Here is a 22,898-nt window from a genome sequence, read left to right on the forward strand (position 1 = left end):
TCAATAAAGCTTTCCCAGAAACATTGCAGCAAGGTGATCATACATATATTTTCATGGGTGTGTCCATGTGTTTATACTACTGGATAAGGGCCTGCCGAGCCCTCGAGATCCTTGGAGAAGGGTCTTATCTCCTTGAGACACAAGTGTCATCTTTCTGTCTTCAGTCGCACCCTCAGGCAGTGCGATGGAAGCTGAGATTGGGCTGAGAGTTTATGCTGAAGCTGCTGTTTTAAGATAAATGTATTTAGTGTTTTTTCTTTTTTATCTCAAAATGGAAACATCATGGAATTTAAAGCTGTTTGCAGGAATCCGATCTTTTGCACCCCTCAGATGTTGGAATGGCCTGAAAATAAGAAATATTGAGCATCATGACTTGTGCAGATGTCCTTCACTCTCCGATACAGTCTTAGTGTTACACAAATGTAAAAAGCACACAGAAAAACAATGGCTTCCCCCTGCTGGTCCGCCTGGTGTGGACTGTGCGTGTTTGTATTGTGTTGCTGGATCGTTAGGGATGTGGGAGAGTGTGTGCATTGGACTGGGCGCGGGGGGGCATCCGCTGTGAGGTACAACAGAAAGAGAAGGAAGCTGGACAGGGCAGTTGTACTGAATGCTTCGAGAGCTGGAATAACACTGGAGGAAGAAACCCTGTTTCCCTTAGGCCAGGGAGTTTCCAGTCTCTCATGGAAGTCACCTTTGGAAGAAGACTGTCATTTCTGAAGCATGGTAAATGCTGTCTTCATATATATTTATTTTTTAAAATTTAATATGGAACTTGATTTTTGCTTGATCATAATAATTTAGCTAAATCTGTACTTTTATTCTTGTACGCAAACTAAACGAATTTGACACGAAACAACCTCGTGAAGTTGGCGTTCTCTACTTCATGACCACACATTGCCGATTACATCTGATGGGTTGCGCAGAGTTGCCGTTTTTTTTAACCTTGCTTATTCAGTGGAGAGGGCGATGTCTGCTAGTGATAACCCTGGCTCACTTGTATATGTGTGAGCAGATAAAATCAGTTGGGGAGTGTTGCTCAGCTGTTGTCCAGCATGTCCCAAGTGGTGTAAGAGATAATCATCCTGCAGTGCACTGTGGTTATATATGATTTTTCGGTGTAATATTTTATGAACGAGATGGTAACAGTCAAGGTTACTGTTTTGCATATACATTTTTGGAACTTTTTTTTTAAGTAGTAGGATCTTATCTTTTCACACTTCCATGGTCAGCTGTTAATGCTATAAATGAATGCAACAATTAACAACTATAACCATCTCTGAAAAGGTCATCTGGGGATTTTGATGAGGGGATTAGAGGAGGAATGCATCAGAGGTGGGAGGGAGGGAGGGATTCGGTAGCAGTGAATAGGAATGGATGACTGGGGGATTTTGGAATAATGTCATTTAGGCTAAGGTAGACAAAGGGTGATGGTCTGTCCGCAGACATACAGACTGAGAGCTGACCAGCTGATTGACAGGGGCTTTATGCTTCGGAGTTGTGTAGAACTGCAGCGGCATTAAGTTTTTGACTCACGTTTGCTAATTAGCTCTGACAATTTGGCGCTTCCATTGTTGAACTCTTTTCTTGATTATGTTTTACTACACATTCATTCCTATCGTATCAACAATGGCAGACTTGGTGCTATAAGCGAGATATCAGAATGAGTTGAGAGAGGGTTAACAGTACACCGAGCCACCGTCGTCTGCCATGCAGATCGGACCAGGTAATTACAGTTGGCTCTAGTTCTGCTCCCCGGAGCTCGAGCCAAATTAGCATCTGAAGTGGAAAGCTGTGCTCACAACAGTCGAGTTTGTGTTTAAAGCTTCAACCTCAACTCTCGTGTTTACATTCTTTCACGTCAAGCAAGGAAGTATAGAACGAGTGAATGAAACCTGTTCCTCTGGTTGCCTGTGTGCATTCTTTGTGTTTGTTTACATAGGACATGACGTGTGAATGAACACTATTGTAGTCGGACCCTGGTAGTGGATGTTGTTTAAGTTAATACATCCACAGACGGGTCGTCTTTGGCTTTTTGGGATGCTTGTGAAACCTGCATTGTGTCTTTTTTTAAAGATCTCCAATGTTATGCAGCCCAAAGGGGAAAATGATCACCATGACTACAGGGAAAGCAGACTAATACCCCTGTTTTTAAGGTGAAAGCTAGGCTAAGCTATTATAACACCATGTTGATTCTATAAGAAGTCAAGCTCCAATCAGTGGGCTTTGTGTGGACTGGCAGCAGGTGTGGTGTATGGCAATTTTTGGACCATATCTATACTTAAATCTCAGTGAATGACACAGTAAGACCCTGATGGTGGCTGCCATTATTCTTAACAATTGTAATTTACTTTAATCGCCCCAGCTCAACTCCGCATGTCAACCTGTCAGACTAAGACCGGGGGGAGCGTGATATAACATATTCTGCTCTGCTTCGTGAAATCATGTAACATTGTCCTTGCAGTGAAAGTAGCATTGCAATAATCAAGACGGGTTACAGTGAAAAGCGCCCACACTGTACACGCATGATCAGGAGGTGGAACTATAGTGAAAAGTGAATCAAGTGAAGTATACAGGGCATGGTATGAAAGAGCACTGACCTATAAAGTTTGAATATTACATGTATTTTGTTAATGTAGACATGCAGGCCAACGCTTGCTTTCTCATGACAACATACTGTTTGTCAGACCACTGTTGCATAAATGTTTGCAGGATGTCCTGGGTTCGGGTCAGATTTTCTGGAACAATGGCCTGACTCACTCATGCACGCACTGAGTCTCTCTTTGTATCCGTCTTTCTTTGGCTTTCAAACACACACACACACACACACACACACACTGGGACAGACAGAGTTTGACTGAAACACTTTTATCTTGCATCTATTTTCTCCGCAAGCATGGTTGTTTGCCTAATTATTGCTTGCCCACACTGTACAGTTTTTGACATCCATTTAATATAATAAAGCTCCAGCAAGTAGTGTTCAAGACAGTTCTTTTTTTCCAGCAAGAGCCTGAGGAAAAGGCTCTAAGCCACACAACATCAGCATTTAGATGAGGCAAATTCCACTGAGTTATTTCTAGAGCTCCTCTAACATACTCTAATCATGATGACTATTTGACACAGGTTTAATTTAAAAAAAAAAGAAACAGGAAAAACAGCCCGCTGACACTGGCTGCAGCACCAGACAACCAAGCCGTCGTTGAAGTCGACATTTTCTGATTTCTTTGACAGATTCAAGCTTAATTTTCTAGACACGTTTCTTCCCAAGGGGCTCTTTTCATCAGTTTATGACTTGTCATGTTCCTGTGTATGAGCTAATGTTGGTGTCTCAGTTTCACATTCATCATAGCTGTCAGACCCAATGTGGTGTACAGAGGCAGTCGCCGCTGAAAAAGCAGAATCACAGGCCGTTTGGTTTTGACTGAAGTGAGGGGAAATTGCTGCTGTAGAATGTACTATAGGTAAGTGTGGGTAGAAGCAGGTTTTATACTGCTAATCAGCGGGCGGTCTGTGGTTTTCACATGTGGCCCTTAAGGCAGGAAGGGGCAAGCTTGGACAGGAAGCATCTGTGGCTCAAATACTTCAGGACAATATGATACGTACAGATTTTGTGTTGAATTGCGAATCTATGCACGTATGCAAGTGAGGGAGTGAGGGAGAAAGAGACGGAGAAGTTAATCTGAACTAAACTGTTAACCTTTTGAGGAGACACCTCATTTGTCAGATGTGGAGTGGTGTGGAGTGGTTTAACTTAATTACCCCACCTCTCCACAGGGAGGTAGAAGGTCTCATTTGCAATTTTCTCCATCGTTATGTTTGACTCCTTTCGCTTTAACAGCCTTTCTCTCCCGTGCAATAACTGTCACGTTGTACCCATTGTAACATTTTCTTGAAATTAAAAAAAGTGCATTTTAAATAAGACAACTTTCCTTTAGAAGTAAAATTTGAGTTCATATCCAATAAATATCCTTTTCGTTTTTTTTAGATTCTGTACTATCAGGGGTGTGCCATCCCAGCATTATCCACTATGTATAGTGTAAAGAAGGAAGCATGACTTCCATGTGAATGAGATTCATTTTGGATGTCAATTTAATGATGTCTCTTCTTTTGCATAGTCAAGGTAGTCTACTGTCACTGCAAAGAAATGCTGCTGCTGTGACAAAAAACGTGCAACCATTGTTTAAAGATCTTATCTTGAGTATGACGAGCCATGGATACTGTTTATGTCACTGAATAGGGTGTAATACTTCCACAGCCCGGTCGATTTATTGAGGGCCTGAAATTATCGGCAGATATTCGACGGTCTATCAGATCCAACGTTTATAATGGTTGATAAATGAAAATCTAAAGAATTAAGAAGAGACAGGAAAAACACCATTCAACCATGTTATCAGTGTTGAGTTGCTCGTTGACCACGAGGCAATCTGCAACTTCCGTTTTAGCAGCATGCTTGTTTGGAATGGCACAAATGCAACAACCAGTAGAGCGTAAACGAATAAATAAACAACTGCACACAAGTTTTGTTAGGGAATACTGTTTATGTTTTGTGTGTCTGAATGAAAAAAAAAAACAGCACCAAATATCAGTATCGATCCTTAAAATCCTGAATCATTCTGGCTCTAAAACTTTTGCCCCTATGTTTCAATTGAAGTTAACTGCTTTTTCAGTGTGATCCTGTCCCATTAATTTAAGGCACAATACTGCCAAGTAAATAAGGTGAGGGAGGAAATTAAAATAATGCAAATATATATCACATAAGTTCTTCCTGTGAAACAGTTATTGTTATTTTTATTGAAACATAAAAATAAAAGTCACTTTAAACAGATTCCTCAGCCAGATTGGCACTTATCAAATTAATTAACTCACAAGTCACAGGGAGAAAAAGACAAAAGTAGAAAGCAAGGACTAATTAAATGAACTGGCATGTTGTTAAAATAATAATAATAATAATGGATTGGATTTATATAGCGCTTTTCAAGGCACCCAAAGCGCTTTACAATGCCATTATTCATTCACGCTCACATTCAATAAAGATAATGATCATAAACGTGATACTACAGTGGTGTCGATGGAAAATCCCTGCTTATGTATGTTTTCTTCAGTTACACAGAAACAGAGTAATATGTTAAATTTTGCGATAAATAAAGTACGTCTTACCTTAATGTGCCACCCAGTAGACACATTTAAACCCTCAGGCAGGCTGGTTCTTGCCCATAGGCCTAATGTTTGACACTCTACTGCACTATAGCCATATTGCTATAGCTTATTGTGGCTAAATGTGCTTGTATTTCAAAAAATATATATATAATATATACAGTAAGTACCAAAAATGATGTTTTCTTACTTTAACTATAGTTTTGGTTTTCTATCATTTAATTTAATAGTTTAAGGACCTTCTAATTAAATACGTAGCTGGAGCCAGGAGGAGTTTAGCTTAGCATAGCTTAGCTTACCTTATCTTAGCTTAGCATAAAGCTTTGAATCAAGGAGGAAACACTCTGTATGGTAGTCACTCTTCTTAACTAACTTACAGCAAAGAACAAAATGATCTAGTCTTCCTCTACTCCCCTACATTTTGAGTTCCAGCCAAAACTATGAGTAATTTAAGTTTTTGTTTACTGATATCAGCCTCATGGCCAAGCACATCTGAAACCACGCTATCAATTCGCACAGCAAACTCAGAAATGTGATCCTTAAGGGAACTTAAAGTTAAAGTCTGAATGTGGCTGCCGCTTTCTCCACTTCAGTATTTTTAGAAAACACTGGATTACTTTGCCAGACCGCTCTGACATAATTACTACCTGCAGGTGATGGAAGAAGCCAAAATGATTCAACACTCCCAGGGGTGACACAGTAGCATATGAGAAGCAGTGTGGGAGGGCCACCAACAGTGAATAAGGTCATGTATCATTCAGTGGTCAGATTAAATTCCAGACACATGACTGGTTTCAGGTGACATCCCAACTGTGTGTGAACTCTCTGTATTTTTTTATTATTAGTATTTAAGTGGCTATCATCATGTATTAACAAAATAAGAGTACATTTTTATTCATTACTTTAAATCTATGAGTCCTGCAGTATAAGCGTATTTTAATGGAATTATAAAAGTTGAGTTGCGGCTCACCAATTTGCCCAGCTGCCGTGACAGTACTTCAAAAAAAATGCTTGCATACTGACTCAGCAATTATCACACATGGATGTGAAGTTTGATGAACTTAAATGGTCTTTTTTTAAAGGATATGGCATTGTATAAATGGCTGCAATTAATGTTATTGTAGACATTTTTTTAGAGGTAGGATTTGTAGGATTATCATGTCAGAGCTAATTTTAACAAGCGTAAGCATATAAAAAGTGATGATTTAAAGTAAATACAATCTAACTTTTTAGACTATGTTTAACTTTTGCACTTAGGCTGTCTTTGCACTTAGCCTCATTCCTCTGTTCTATGGCCTGCCGTCGACATTGATTCGTTTCCATGGTTCTTCTGTTTTGTCGGATGAACATTTCTTTTCCATTTCAACCTCCCACTGGCATTTCTAAGCTTTTTTGTTTTCTCCTTCTCTCCTCTTTTCTTCCATCAGTCGTTACAGGCCATGCTCTCCTCCCTTCACTCTGAGCTTGACATTCAGAGGTATTTGATGAAAATCCAATTGCCCCACAGAGTTAGTCAGCCTTTTATCTTATCTGCATCATACTGCGGTGTTGTCAGATATTGTGTTTGTGTGACCATGTTCGCGCACTCGCTAACATCTGCTTTGTGACCATGTTCCTAAACCCAAGTGCCCCCTTGTCTCTCAGTGTCTGCCCTGTCTCTGTCTGTCAGCCAGCCTTGGCTGTCAGGCTAAACTACATCTGGCTATAAATGTCAACTGCACTTATTACTTAAATTCTTTATTTGCCCTTGCGAGTATGAGTGTGAGATAACAGCAGCATGTGCAGGCTGGCTTGTTCAAGATAACCCAAAGGACCTGGCCTGGTAGTCTTGTGTCTTCATCTGCTATGGCTTTACATCACCATTTTTGATGCCAGAAAGGGGAGCAATTTCATAAAGAGCCCAGTGTTCAGAGTTTTCCCCCTGAGGTGGAGCTCACCTTACCTCACCGCACAATAGCTCAGTGGGCTCAGGAGTCAGGTCACAGATCTTCTTATTGTATCCCTAGCTCGAGGATGCCACGCCATGCAGATATGATTACAGAGAAGTGAACTGATCTTCACGTTTTGATGACACAAGTTCTGATGTTTAATCAGTGGTTAGTAGAAATTTCTCTTTCTGGAACAACATTTTAGGAATCTCTTTGAACTCCTTTAGGGTGTTGGTGCTTTTAGTAAGCATGCATACCTGTGGGTGTGTATTTAATAGCAGCAGAAGATCCTGTAGTGCAATTAGAAATGTCCTCACATTTGGTAACTTTCAGGGCTATGAGGTACTTGGGGAATAGTGCAGAAAGGTTTGAGTGTTAACATGTGTAAGTCACACACTGTATTAACACTTTGTTGCACATTTGCATGAGTAGACTCATAGTTTTGTGTGTGTTGCTGCAGTCAAAGTCACCATCAAAGATTTCTTTTTCTCGCTTCGCAAAGAATGCGTGTGACTCACGGCACACCTGACATTGTCAAGAAGTGTTATTTCTGCTCCACTAAGTGCATCATAACTCAAAGAAGTTTCTTATACTGTGGAAAAAAATATTTTTTTTGTTGTGTCCTTGAGAGAATGTAATACTAAAGCATGTAAAGTATCATTTCGTGTACAGTTGTGTACAGGGTATTGCTCTTACGGTGTTGTTTCCATGTGCTCCCATTTCAGAGCAGAAGCCCAAAACACGGCGCCAGCACCCAGCACAGTATCGGCGACCAGGTCGACCACCTGTCCTTAGCCTCCCTGGAATCGTTGGACACCATGTCTGAGGCTGAAGCGCCCACAACCTTCACCCGTGGCAGCCGGGTTCGTGCCAGCCTGCCTGTTGTGCGATCGGCCAATCAGACAAAGGACCGCTCACTAGGTATGCTGGATGTTATATTAGTTTTTGCGTTGATGGCAGTTCTGTTAGTTTGAGAAAATACCTTTCTCCCTGGATTAGGCTTGATCATGAAAGGCTTCAGTTGACAATCTTGTAACATTGTATTTCAAAATCCCCAAATAAATTTGCTATAAGGAAGTTCCTGTATCTGCCCTGTTAAAGACTCATAGCATTAACTGGCATTAGTAATGTTTGACACGCTCTTTTAGCATAACCTTGGCATAACTCAAGAACTCTTTGTAATAGCTCCTAACCATAGTATGATGTCATTGTTTCACTAAAAGTCCAAATCTGTTCCTCTCACTCCATCCGTCTGCTAGTCTCCACCCTTCCTCCTTTCTCAACCTGAGCGCACAGTTTTGTTTTAATTAGTATTCATTTCTTCTGTAGTAAAAGATAGGAGGAAAGCATCCACAGTGTGCCATCGTGGTATTGACAGGATTAGAAACGGGTCGTCTTATCAACGTGCACGGTGCTACATTTGCATACATATGCAGGAAAGGCTCAGAGTTGTGCAGAATTAGGTGGCTGCGTTTGGCTGAGAGGGATGCAAAGTCTTAGAAAACTCTCCAAACAAAGTGTAGCGTCAGCACAGCTCACAACTCGGCGAGGCATCTGCCACGGGATAATAGGAAAGCATCTGAGAGACTTTTGACCAAAGTGAAAATGAATGAAACTGCAGGGTGTCGTATTCCTTTCCGGTGCCAGTAGTACCTCTTGCTATGTCTGAAAAGTTTTCCTACACATGCACGTACACATGTCCCATCATTCTCTGTCTTTCTATCAAAAACATCAAGACAGAGTGTTAGGACAGTGGGGGGTTATGGTGTGAGGAAAAAGGGGAGGAGAAAAAGAAGGGGTGGGGGGCACCACTTCACAACACTGTCCCTCCCACCATTGCCTCTCACACACATGCACACACACAAACAGACAGGCACACGCTTCGCTTGGTCCCAGCGGACATTTGGGACTTTTAAGTATCTTTTTGCTGTAGTAGCTTCTAGCTTTTTGAGAGCATCTTAACAGCGAGCAGAAAAACAGGGATTCCTTAAAACCTCAAACGTGAGTATCAAATTCATCCTTAAGTGTGGCATCAAGTGTATTGAATTTCAAAGTCTTTATTTTGCGGCTGTATTATAGTCGTCTGCCTTTTCGCTGCATTTCAATCGCTGCGATGAGCATATATTTCTAGACTTTATTTGTTTTAGACTTTTGTGTCTTACTGGAGAGATGTGGAAAAACTGTGCCCATTTGGTCAGAAAAACCCGCTAGCTATTTGTTTCCAGTCCTCAGTGAAACCAGGTGCTCAGGAATGCAGTTGTTAAAACTGAGCTATTCAACTTCGTCATAGCAAATAAGAGTAACTTTAAAGTACAGAGGTGTGCACGATGCAATCTCAATCAATGGTGCTTTGTCATCAAACTCTTTCGCCCTAGTTGCGAACATCTGGATGAAAACTAGACAACCGTTAACGTAACAGCTCTCAGGGGAAAGATGAATTTATTCTGCAAATGGGCACTTTGTTGAGTTTTTACAACACAGGAACCCAGACAGACCAGAGAGAGAAAGCAATGGATAGACTCAGCAATTTTATTTCCTGGATTTGCCCTCTCTCTCTCACTCTCTGTCTCACTCTGTCTCGTGGTGCATGTAGGATCTTGTATAATATTTCACCAACATCTGGTAGCTTTTACTGGCTAGCTCCTTTTATGGGGTTACACCAAGTAAAACCAAACCCTCCTCTCCTTAAAGCAAGTTATTTCCAGTGCACAAATGCACAAGTGACAATGAAATGAGTCATGTCGCGTCTTTTGCTTCTGCAGCTAATGAAATGTGACATTTTGGATGATTTCTTATGAAATATGACCAAAACAACAACACGAGCTGATTGAACTGCTTTGATCATTTCATTACGTTCTATTGTTGCCACTGATTGCCTGTGAAGATCAGCACAAAGCTGTTTGAGGTAATGAATCGCAGATTGAAAATAGAAATGTTTTTTTTTTTCTGTTTTTTTTTTCCCCCCCAGCACTGTTTATACAACTGCTCTGTAGGCGTGTCCATAAATTTTGTTCAAGAGCCATCTGTTTTTCTAAAGCACAGTACAAATGCCACACCCAGGGTTCAGAGGTTCAAGCTTTGGTCTGTTTGATGCACAACTTGTACTGATCCACCCCTAGTTTTGTCCTCTCTTCCTGACCCCCCACCCCCCGCCAAGCTCACTGCCTGTACCAAATAATTTATCCTGTGCAGCATTAGCAAGAGATGAGCAAAAGATTCAGCGCAGTGCATTAGAAATATTTAGCAAAAACCTGCACACAACATGATTACATTCATGCACTTTTGTTTTTGATGCTTTCCAAGCAACAGTTCAACTGAGAATAAATGCTGAAGCCCAATTCAGGAGCAAAAATAATGACTCTCTTATCCGTTCGGGACTGTGCAGGACTTGATCCAAATTGCACCAAAACAAAAAAAAGAAGAAAAAAAACCCGGAACTTTTGAAAATTTGAGTCTGGCCAGTAATCTGCACTGAGCGGCCATGACCAGACGTGTCACGTGGGCCCTTGCCAACTCTTTTTACAAGGCTGGAATTATGCTGTTAGATGTTGATTTTATTTTTATTTTTTTTCACCATTGAAGGTGGTTTTAAACCAACCCAAACTTCTACAAGCGTCCCTTTTTGTTTAACCACCACAGTTTTGGCATTGTTTACTGCACTAACATGAAATAACATAAGCCCAAATGGTGATTTTACTGCTATATATTGAGCGTTCTTTGCACAGTCAGTACTCTATACAGTAGCTCAACAGTAAAAGCAGACCACTGGTTTGTAATTGAAATAACACCGACACAATGTCAGTGAACTGTGTGAAATGTTCTATTTGCCTTGACAGGTTAACACTGCACGCAGGGCTGAAATTTTTCAGGCCTTTAGAAAACATATGGGAGTGAAACAATGCGTCACTGCTAATGCAAGTTATGGAATTCAAATAGGGCTGTCTTAGTCACAGGAAACATTTGAAAGGACTAATCACCTAGTCTCCCTGCTTCCTGCCTTTAGGTGTACTGTACCTGCAGTACGGAGACGAGACCAAACAGATTCGCATGCCCAATGAGATCACCAGCATCGACACAATCAGAGCTCTCTTTGTCAGTGCCTTCCCGCAGCAGCTCAACATGAAGATGTTGGAGTCACCCAGTGTTGCCGTGTACGTCAAAGACGACATGAGGAACGTGTACTACGAACTTGCTGATGTCAGGTAAAGATGCACTGTGTTTGCATGTGATAAACATGGTAACTGAAACAGATCGGGAGCATGCATTTGGCATCGCATACTGTGTTTATTATTTCCTTAGGTCGATCTGATATTTTCGTGTTGGTGTTGCTCCTGGATCGATATAACTAATGTTGCAAGTGACCAATCACATGTGATGTCAAAGTTTTACGACATGGAAACAACGTCACATGACACACCAAACCATAACCCCGTAACCGTAACTATAGTCCCCTGATCCTAACCCAAACCACGACACATCCTAACCCTCAAACCTAACCCTGACCCTAACCGCCCCCCTTTTTGGATGTTTTTCATGAGTAGACATCAGCAGTTTTTTTCCCCAAGTCACAAAGCTATGACATCATAACAATGTGATTGGTCAGATGCAATGTTGATCCTGTACAAACATTATTATGGAACAATGTGAGGACATCGGATAGACCTATTTCCTTTTACCCACTGTGAACACTTTCCATCCTCTTCCTTCTTCAGCTCTCCCTGAACAGGAAATGTCACTGGTCAGGAAATGGGCTCACTTCCACTTTTCCTTCAATGTTAAAGAGAAAGTTAAAAAAAGAGCATTAACTGTAAACAAACTGAGGTTTACTTTTAGCTGACTTTGATACCTTTCCTGGTGGTTGTTGCCAGTCTCAATGAAAAAAATTGACTCTGCAAATCTTTAAGAAATATTTGCTTTGTTTTTTTGCATTTTTGAAGCAAAAGCATTGTGTGCTTCATTTATAAACATACATACCAGTTGCTATTCACCTGCATGTCTTATCAGTAATACAGCAGATTCTGTCTTCTGAGAAAGTAGGCAGCCATTTGTTGTAGTTGTTTTTCAGAAGGAAAGGCTTTACTCTTGAAGGCATATGAACTTTGCCCTTTGTCTTTAGAGCTCCTGCTCAAGTGCAATGTGTACTTTGTGAGTAATATTTTATCAGGGCTGTAAAAAAAAATTGTCTCGTCATAGCTTAAGGGCTGTACGAGCGACTATAATGCCATAGTTAAATTGAGCCCAGGACATGAAACAACAGGTGTGCTCTCAGTTCATGTAGCAAGATAGTATTAGTTAATATTTTTATGGATTTTGAATATTTAGAGGGAATGTCGGATAATAGCGAACAGTCAGAGCCTCTGTCGGGGTATGTGCCCTTGGTGGGGCTGTTACAGAGAACCCGGCTGAGGCAGGATCGGCCGCTGTCTGATGGCGATATCTGGGCTAAATTCTTACCACTGAGCACCTCTTCCTCCTACAGGAACATCACAGACCACTCCTGCCTGAAGGTTTACCACAAAGATCCAGCACAGGCATTCAACCATGGACCCCGACCTGCCAATGGCGATGTCAGGGTGAGTACTTTACTGTCCATAGCACAGCAGTGAAATTGTCTCATTAAAAGCGGCAGCTGAGTAGAGAAAAGATTTGCTGCAGATAGAATAGCGAGCCCGGTCTCCGGTTTCTCACATCTTGTATGCAGTAAAGGGAAGGAATGTCCCCCTGCCTCTTGTTAATCTCTTCAGAGGGGGTCTTGTATTGTTCTCCCAGGGGCCTGCGTTTGGGCCTCCTCTACACGCTCTGGTGCGACTTGTTTAAGGGACAATTGGACTCAGCTCTCAGGACTATTTCCTCTCTGAATTCTTCCTCCCAATATCTGCTCTAATCTCTTTTCTTTTATTCTGATTCTATCTTGTTTATTTCCTGCTGATGTAACAAACTAAAACCCCCAAAGAGATTTTTTCGTCTACTGTTCCTCCTCAGATCCGCTCCTCTAATCTGCCCTGACCAGTCATCTATCCTCGCTTTGTCCGTCTGCCTGCTGCAGATTTACAGTTAGCATTTTGACACAATTGCATTGCTTTAAATATTAACCCCCGCTATACTAACACTACATGCAGTGCTGCGTATGATCACCTAAGTTTAAAGTGAAATTGGTTAAGTTTAAAGGAGTGATGCGGCAGCTAAGGTGATGGTTTTAAGAGCTCTTCATTCAGATGCCACAGTGACATTGAGGTGCTGCAGAAATTCTTTTTTATTCTTTGCTGCTGACAGGCAAGTTGCTGACTTTCTCCAATCGGGTCCTTCAAAGGGAGGCGAATAAAAGACGGCTCTTCAAAAAAAAAAAAAAGATGGCTAAATAAGATACTGAAAAAGTGAAAAGGGGAATCTCACTTTGAGACCTTAAAAGTTTCAAAGCACATCAGCAGAAAAACTCCAATTGTGTAGAGAAGTTTTTCCCCAACTTCTTTTTTTGTTGTTGTTAAAATTTTGGTTTTCGTCGAAACTGCAGGTGTTAAAAAACTTGAGCTGGGAACTCGATGAACTGAAATGTATGAAGCAACTTCTTAAAGGTTCCTATGCAAACACAGTGCAATGCTAACATAAAGTAAAAGAAAAAAGATTGTTGCTGTCATTTTTTTAACCCAGCAGCAGTTGACCCAGATACAGAGCAGGGCTGTGGGGTTGTGTTTTAAGTGTAAACACCACAGAAAACTACCTAAAATGCCATTTATTGATTCCCACTCAAGAGTTTGCTTCTATTGCAGTCAAGTCGCTTTATTTCTATATAACAACAGAGGCTGATGAAAGCGCTGCGCATCAAGCAAGCTGTTAAGCTGTTGGCAAACATTCCTTCCTTTACAAACATATTGAAAAGCTCTAACACTCAACACAGTTTTCGACTTATTATTTAATCAGCCTCTCTATTCTTGGCAGTGTTAAAAATTCAACCTCTTTTAATGAGGAAATAGAAAATTGGCCGCACAAAGGAAAAAAGGGTGGCGCTACGGCTTAATTAGCACCTGTTCAAGTACTGTTTCACTGAAGGTGCACCTCACATCTGTTTGGGCCGTAGAGAATGCCCTCGCCTTGCAGGGATGCCAGGCCTCAGATCTGATTCAAATTGAGATCTGCAGTCATCTCGGCTATTGATTTGAAAATTTCTGGCAAACGAAACTTACGTAGAGCTGTCTCTGGTTATAAAAACAACTGCTGCAATTAATACGAGGTGGATAGATGTACACATGAATGGACACATAACTTGATAAACTTCAGGCTGTCAACTAATTCTCCTGCAGTTGCATTTCAAAAGTTTGACTCATTAATCTTTACTGATACATATATTTATATATGTATGGGATGGTGCCTCAAGCTTTGCTTTGTAATCATACAGTATAGTCAATAGAGGCTGTCGACAGAGACATTATGTACACACCACTTGAGGAGATGTTTTGGAAACATAGCTGAGTTATTAGCTAGCCTCTGATTTGCTCTCCTAAGAACAATCCACCATTTTTTCTTTTGTCTTTGTCCAAAAAAAGATGACAGCTCATCTTGTGTCAACTTACAATTCTAATAATTAGTGTTTTCTTTCACCAACACCATTTAGTGCCCTACAGCACATCCGCATAGCACACTCAGCCATTCAATCAGCTCTTTAAATATTTACAGTTTTCTTCACGAACATTGCTGCACGACTCTTCTTTATCTGGCCTGCTTTGTTCGCTGTGAGGCTCTGAAACGTCTGTGAATCAGTCGGGAAACTCGCCCCAACTCTGACAGGCCAAGAGATTGAGGCAACTTTTGTGAACTCCTACTAGACATGCCGCTCTCATAATTGGAAGCTTAAGAGAATGATGGAGAAAGGGGGGGAAAAAAAGGTCTGGGAGATAAATTGCATCTTTTTTGCCTGATATGGTTTCGCGTGTGCTTGTTTTTTGAGCTTCTACTTCTTTGTTTTGTCACAAAGCAGGGAGATCTCTGTATTGTAGGGATATTTTTAGATGTTTTGGTCGGTGTTTCAAAGGTGCAACATCTGTTTGGGATTGAGAGCTGATGCCTTTTGGCTAAAATTGTTCTTATATGGCTTTGCAGGAATTGGAAAAGCAGTCAGATGTTATTTAGGGCTCCAGAGAAATTTCCACACGAGGACGACTTTTCTTTTTTTATGAGAAGTAGAAGTCTTTACGGTTTCGTGACGATCTGCAGTGGCTCTTTGCGCTGAAGTCTTATGTTGTGTGTTTTGCTGCTTGGTCGGACTTGTTTCAGTCATATTTACTGCTGCGTGAACTTTCCCTGCTACAAAGTTTCTTTCTTTTTACTGTTGTCACCACAGCCAAGCCTGAGCTCTTTTGTTACTGTACTCTCAGTCCATTTGTTGTTTTCCAGACACACACACACCTACTCTGGCACACACAAGGGTCACACCCACTTTATTGTTCACCTCACTGTGCTAATCTTTGTTGGCACTCTGGGAAGTAATAAATAACGACGAGACTGAAAAGACAAAACCTCTACCTGAAGTTAAAAAAAAACTTTGCGTTACGTTTTTGACTTGTCTTGTCTTTTAGGTGAGACCTGTGAGTCATACATCGGAGAAACAATAGCTCGTGTGCTTGACGGGAAAAGAAAGTTAGACAGGAAAACAGATTAGATTCATACCTGCTTGTGACACCCTGTAAGAGAGTGTTATCGCAGCCAAACCATCACTTATCCATGAATTCTATCTGTGTTTATAATTTAGGTTTCAAATGTGCTTGTACATGTTTAATTCAGTAAAAAAAGAAAAAGGAAAAACAAACAAACAAAAGAAAACCCAATCTAGAATGAAATGACTCTTATTGTTTTGTTGCTTGTTCTTTCTGAGCCGATATCAAGTTTTCATTATTGCTTTCACTGCATGGCTGGCCAAGGGTGCATGTTGCATATCAAGTAACTTTTTGTTTGCAGAGGAAATAATTTAATTCTTTTTTTTTCGTTAAGCAAAACACAGTCTTGCTTTATGCAAGGTCTCAAAATAAAAGTAGAGGAAGTAAAGACTGAACACTGTGTACCTTTAAGACTTTTGCACTGACTATTCTTCTGTATCCCTTAACCAAGAAAGGCGTTCTGATTAATTGAGGTTAGGTTTTTGCACATTAGCCTTCAAAGAGCTTTAAGGTGGTTGAGCTGAAGAACTGTGGGCTGTATTTGCTATTCAGAACGACAGATACTGTTGCAAATTAACCAAGGTACTGTCTAACCCCGAAGGCTTGCATGAACCTCTGGTAGAAAGCCATAGTCTAATCTCCTGGAGCGCATTTGCAACACTTAACCTCACCTTCTTTAAAAAAGCAGAAACTGTGTAATTTTTTTAACAGGGAGAATATACTTGTACTTCTTCATGCAATATTGTTTTATATGGAAGACTGTGGGCACGATATCAAGGGCTTAGAGTGATATGCTGTGTGTCCAGGAATTGTGTAACTATTTTCTACTTCTGGAAAAATTTGCTGACAGTATATTTTCTTTGAAAAGCAACAGTGTAAGACAGATAGATGTTTTTGTTTTAAGGGCAGCTCCAGTCTAAAGTTACAGGACCTACACAAAGTAAAAAGTAACTGAAGTTGACAGAAATATGCATCTTTAATTTAAGATTTTTTTTCTGCTATAGTGCCAACAGGAACTTTTTGTGTAATTATATGTATTAAATCATTTTTTGTGTGTTTTTATGATTTTTTTTTCTTTTTTCTAGATGCACAGTGAAATGGCACTTGCCGGCCGTGATGGCCAGCCCCCTCTAAGACATCCTCCAATGGTTCCCCCGTCACACCATCCAATGCAAGCAGCACTCCCCCCAACCCCCCACTCTATGCCTCCATCCCCCTCCAGAATCCCATTTGGCCCACGCCAGGGCTCTTTACCTGGGAGCGCCACCATCCCAAGGGACAGAATCTCCAGTGCCAACCCACCGGCCCGCTCTAACTCTCCTTGTCCCAGCGCCATCCTAGAGAGACGAGATGTCAAGCCAGATGAGGATATGGCTGGAAAGAGCCACACTCTTTCTAGGGGGAATGAGGGCTTGTACGCAGATCCATACCTCCTCCAAGAGGGACGAATGGGCATTGCTGCAGCACATGGACCACACCCCAGCCCTGGGCTTGATGGTCCAGAGCATGCCATGGGGGGATTTCACCGTGCCTCCATCCGCTCCACGAGTTCTTATGGTGGACCTAGCCCGACAGACACTATAGATCACCCCTCTCTGTACAGGCAGAAGTCCAGAAACAGCCAGCTGCCGACTTTGGGTTCTAAGACACCTCCGCCGTCCCCTCATCGGATGACTGAGGTACGAATGATTGACATCCATGGTGGACCTCCTCATGGCATGCCATCTCATAGTGTTACCATGGAGAGAAGCTCGCCTGTGCGCCAGTCCTTCAGGAAGGAAGAAGTAACGGGGGCAAAGCCACGGAACAGCATGGGCTCACCTGTGGTTCCAGACCTCCAGGGGCCAATCCCAGCTGCCAGTGACCATCAGACACGGTAAGCTACCAGAGGACACAGTGTTGCATATAGTAGGCTGGGGAAGGGAGGGGGGGGGTTCAAAATAACTACCGAGACATTGCATGGGAGCATGGACTAACTCTGCATCCCAGTGTCACCCTAACCATGAACTGCTGCTTTCCAGTACCTGGTCTGACTCTGTTTCATCATCCATGCCTGAAGAATAAATATAACCTGCCCTCTCACTGTCTTCAGCATAAAGATCTGCACATGAAGCACATTTTGATGAGTTTGGTTTGTGTGTATAGCCAGCTCTTGCTTATCTTGCTAACTCGAATTCTGGAGCTGATATTGTTGATGAGCGTGTAAGCCCAGGCATAGCTACCACTAGTGAAACAGGATAGTATCTAAAAGCTCTATTAATCAGTGTATATTTAAACAAGAACACCCCTTACAGACTCTATTCAGTTTCAGTTAATCTACCAGATATTTTAGTACCTGGGTTAGGTTTGTCTTCCCAGACTGAGAGTACATAAACACAGAAAAGGTGCAAGAGGGATGCTGGCCTCGTAGCAATGCTTAACTAGAAAGGAGGGTACATGGGCTCTGTGTGTAACTTGGAAACCCAAAGCAAATACTGGCCAGGTTGAAAAAGTATTTGAAATGGCCAGTCATGCAGATCAGGCCAGACCACCTGGGAAGCCCAAAACCTCCATTAGAAATGCCCTGGGAATATCTGAAAGAGTGAAGGAATTTGATTGGGAAAGTACCATACTTCACTTTCAAAATAAACTGTAGGTGTCATAGAATATACTCGTGTAAAATATTGTGGTCATTGTTGTATTCACATAGACTTTGTGTCTGCACTGTGTCCTTAACGTGCCCCGTGCCTCAAGATAAATTATGAATAGAATAGAATAGAATAGCCCTTTATTGTCATTGTACATGTGCAATGAAATTGTGGGTGCTCCAAACAGACTCTGCAGGAAATATAAATAGCAAGACAACATAAATAAATGACAAAACAAGACAAAGGCACACTAAATAAGGCACATCTTATAAAGCAAAAGTAGTTCTGTTACCAGTTCCCTCACCTGCCTGCAGTGTTGGCTTTCTTAAGGCAGTGTCATATGGTTCAAATAATCCTTTCACTCTCTTTTTGGCAGTCACCACATGTGACTCAGTCAAAAAAACAATATGACCCGAGCACCTTGGGTGTCGAGCTTAGGCTTGTTTTCTTTTCAAGAAGTTGCCCATCTTGTTTATTCCATTTGGACACAAGCTTTTGGGGGTTTTTTAATTTTTTTTTTATTTGTAATTCAGAAACGATTCATATTTACCAGAGACAACATTTACTTGTGGCATATTGCAAATCAATTCCAAAACAAAGGAAAAATCTCTGCTGTGTAATCATCTCACAAAATGGCAAAACGTTTCATGGTTAGGTGATTAAAAGCGATTGATTATTCTGTTTACAACCCTCCCGTTTTCATTCTGAGCTAATATTTGCTCCAGTGGCAGCTGTCATATCCAATAGGCCTCGGTGTTGAAAGCAGAATTTTTTGATGTGTCTGCAGAGAACGAATGAAGGCTATGGAACAACAGATTGCCAGCTTGACTGGTCTTGTTCAGCATGCACTTTTAAAGGGCCCAAACACTAGTGGCACCAAGGAGCCTCTAAGGTAAGCAATCACAGTATAGGACAGAGTGGAGGCATCGGGTGAAATGGACTTTTCAAAAGAAAAGCCTGCTGATTCAGTCAGAGGAGGAAGGATAAATTATCCCTTCTATAATGGCCATATCGGACACTCAGGTAAAATAGTGTCTGCTAAAAAGGAAATCGGTTTGAATGTGAATCTGTTATCGAAGCCTTTTGCCCTCTAGATAAATGGCCGCTATGGTTCATCTGGCTGCTTTTCAGCTCTTTCTCTTCTTTATTTATATTGTTTGGAAATGTTTACTTGACACCTAGTCTAAAATGTCTGCTGTGAATTTGAATGTAGCTACTGTATGCACTGATGATGATGCTTGTTAACATCATTAACATCATTTTAACCTTTCTGGTTTGTCAGTCTGCCCCATCATTCTTTATTTTAACTTGTTTGTCCTTACTAATATCGAGCTGTAAATCTAAAGTGCTGCAAAGTGCTGTTTATTTCTGTTACACAAACTCTTGTCCGATAAATTTCTCTCTGACTGCAGCGAGAGACCCCCGAAGACATCATCTCCAGCCCACAGTGCTCATAGTTCAGGTTAGTATCTCTTCTATTATGTGGGATTTCTGTTTTTTTTTTCTTTTTAGTTGCTATAAATGCCATAATATCATGTGCAGACAAGCCCACACATCAGTGTCAGTCAGCAGTCTGCAATGAACAGCACTGGAGGGAGGAAAAACAAAGTCAGGCTTCTTTGCTTGTCATCAGTTCATATTTCCTTGCACTCCTTTACCCGGTTCATCCAGTTTAATAGGAGTTAAGAGACGAGAGCCAGCGCAGCTAACACAAGCCCCTCAAAGCACTACTTAAAACAAGATGCTATTACTTCTCAAGCCTGCCAAGATGATTCAGCGATTCAATCTCTGCACCGCAGCGTTCTGCGGCCAGACCTTAGCTTGATAAAAAGATCTGCAACCTCACCAGTGGCGAAGCAAAAACACAACGCTATTTATGTGTCTTGTAAGCTAAGCTCGCGTCTCAAGAAACATTTCATGGAGTATGTAGTTTTCAGAGGGATTTACTTGTCATGCTGTGTTTGAGCAAATCTTCAAAACATCAGAAAAGTTACAGGGTCTTCTTTGATCTCGCCAGACAGCCTCTAACATGAAAAAACATGAGGATATTCGTTTAATCCCTCACATGCTTCTTGATTGTCACCACCCAGCGTGTACTTCTTTTGATGGACAAAATATACATTGTAACCAGTAGTTCAGGTCTGTTCACGCTGTAAATAGATTTGGGGGATTACAAAGACAAAAGTGTGTTCTTTCACTGCGCCATGGTATATGTCAAAAGAATTTAGGGAGCACTTGTAAGTTTCTCTTAACTAAAATGGATGGGCACTGCTTTTGTGTTTTGTTTTTGAGTTTAAAGGATTGGCTGCTCTTAATTACACCAGAAAATTTGTACTTTCCTCTTCTGGTATCCATTCTTGCAGATGGTTTTGACATTTGCCTCAAATATACAGTGACAGCCATTCATTTCATAATTCTGATAAAAACACAGCACAAATGTGTCCTTTCAGAAAGAATTTCCAAGATACTGTGGAAAATACACAGACCTTGAAACTGCTCTCTACCAGAAAATTGGCCCTACTTCAACTATTTATATAGTGAACTAAGATTCCAGGTTAATTGACACACATTTTTGAAAAGACATGTTACTGTAAAACTGAATGCATGCAGTTTTAATTTAGCTACACAGGACACAAAGTCAAGCTCAGCTGACCTCACTGTCATCCCACATCAGCTGACACCTCTGCTGATATCCTTATGACTAGTTTCAGGTTTATTTAAAAAGGACAATGCACGATAATTAAGATGAGCACTTAGATCCTGTAACTGCAGTCCCTGATGGCATTCATATATGTTAAAAGAAAAAAAAATGGAACCACATCTGTGTATAGATAAGAGCTAGAAGATGAGGTAATTTCAGCTGTTTATTTCCCAAGGGGTCACCACAGCAAATGAATATGCCCTCCCATTTATCCAGGCTTGTTATCGGTACTAGCTTGTGAAACCCTGAGGCTGGATTTGTGTTTCCTCCCAGGCTCGATCTTGTAAGTCTTTTGTAAGGCAAATGTGTTAACAACTAAACAACAAGGCCCCTAGATAAGAACCAGGAGAACATAAATACTAAAACAAACACCCTAACTATATAACCTAGTAAACAAAACCTAAAGACCAAGTAACCCGTTGAAGTGGGGTGCAGTATTAAAATTGCTTTAGCCCACCTACAGTTGGTGCTCGTTGCAAGCTGCTTTGCAACCCACTCAAGCCCCTCTTTTACATGCTGTGTTTGACAAAACCAGAGTCATCTGTTGTGACTGAATGTGTAGTTCTATAAGGTCATTACATTTAAATCTCATGGTGCAGTCTGAAATATTGCTCTTACTTTCTATTTAGGGACTTCCACCATGGATATAAGTTACTTTGGTTTCCATGGTTTCAGCCTGTTCTTCATCTTTAGCAGTGACTGAAATGATTAGTTGACAGCCATTTCCAGCTGCAGCTAATAAGAGTGTTAACATATCTATAGTACATATGAAGTAGAAATGATGCCACAAAAAGTAGAAGAAATGTTTGCTGAACATTTGGGACATTAAGTCAGAAAAAGTGTGTTTACAGACATTTACAATCTGCCCGCTAATAAGTAGAGTGAGTGCTTGAAAAAGGAGAAAACTTTTCTACACTTTAAAGCCTCCCTAATAATGTTTACTAGAATTTTTACAGTTCATAAGAGTTATTATGAGCTTTGATTTCAAAGGTTTCAGTATGTGCATATGGGTCCTAATTTTCAAAAAGCAAACTTAAGATGTGCTGTGTGGGGTTTTTTCTTCTTCTCTTGGTCCAGGTGGTTCTCCGGTCTTGTCTCCCAAGAACAGTGCAAGCCCATCAGACAAGGGCTCAGTTCCACTCAAAGTAAACCTCCTGCAGTTCAGGAAGAATGTTTCTGACCTCAGGATGCAACTGCATCAGATGAGGCAGCTGCAGGCAAGACTTTGTCCCCATTTTAAATTAAACTGTTGTGTTTGTCCACATTTCCATTTGTGTATATGCATGTGATTAAGTGTGATACCCAAAAAGCCATATATCCTGGTTTACTAGTCCAGGTCCTCTAATAAGTTTCACTCTGCTATGTACATCACTTCAGCTCCAGAATCAGGAGGCATTACGGGTGCAGCTGAAGCGGGCAGAGCAGGAAATCAGTATTAAACTTGCAGAGGCAATGCGGCGTATAGAGGACCCTGTTCAGCGACAGAGAGCTGTGGTAGAAGAGGACAGGCACAAGTACTTGGGTCTGGAGGAGCGTGTCCTCACACAGCTCAGGTAAGACTGTTCAGAACTCACTCATTACCCAACACAACAGATGCTGTTTTGTTTTCATTGCGTCTAAAATGGATAGACACGTTTGTTTGCATTCACCAAAGTTTTGACAGTTGATTTAGTGCACATATCTGCAACTACATTTGCTGTGCCTTCGTTAATAAGAAGCCCCCAAAAGGCTTCACTGTTATCAGCTCACCTGAGCCATTCAATTCTAAACGCTTTGACAAGCCAACACCCTCTAAATTACAGCCCACAGGTTTATGCAGGCAAGCTACGCCTGCCTCTCA

The 22,898-nt window shown here is 41.2% G+C and overlaps 1 protein-coding gene across 17 annotated transcripts in view; it reads left to right on the forward strand.

Annotated features, from left to right (window-relative positions):
* The window catches only part of kiaa1217 (KIAA1217 ortholog), a 116,024-nt gene that overhangs the window by 80,416 nt on the left and 12,710 nt on the right, over window positions 1-22,898 (forward strand). For 14 of the 17 annotated variants that reach the window (XM_013277202.3, XM_005448909.4, XM_005448907.4 and 11 more), the window contains 8 exons: window positions 7,808-8,003; window positions 11,086-11,284; window positions 12,562-12,655; window positions 16,816-17,606; window positions 19,145-19,249; window positions 19,770-19,819; window positions 22,136-22,275; window positions 22,436-22,611. In XM_013277202.3, coding sequence (XP_013132656.1) covers window positions 7,808-8,003; window positions 11,086-11,284; window positions 12,562-12,655; window positions 16,816-17,606; window positions 19,145-19,249; window positions 19,770-19,819; window positions 22,136-22,275; window positions 22,436-22,611 — 1,751 coding nt within the window. Of the gene's footprint in view, window positions 1-573; window positions 727-7,807; window positions 8,004-8,929; window positions 9,084-11,085; window positions 11,285-12,561; window positions 12,656-16,815; window positions 17,607-19,144; window positions 19,250-19,769; window positions 19,820-22,135; window positions 22,276-22,435; window positions 22,612-22,898 lie in introns of those variants that run through there. The other 3 variants (XM_005448912.4, XM_013277224.3, XM_005448908.4) reach the window with 3 other exon arrangements.

The sequence above is a fragment of the Oreochromis niloticus genome, linkage group LG9, assembly GCF_001858045.2.
Source record: "Oreochromis niloticus isolate F11D_XX linkage group LG9, O_niloticus_UMD_NMBU, whole genome shotgun sequence".
NCBI classification, from domain to species: domain Eukaryota; kingdom Metazoa; phylum Chordata; class Actinopteri; order Cichliformes; family Cichlidae; genus Oreochromis; species Oreochromis niloticus.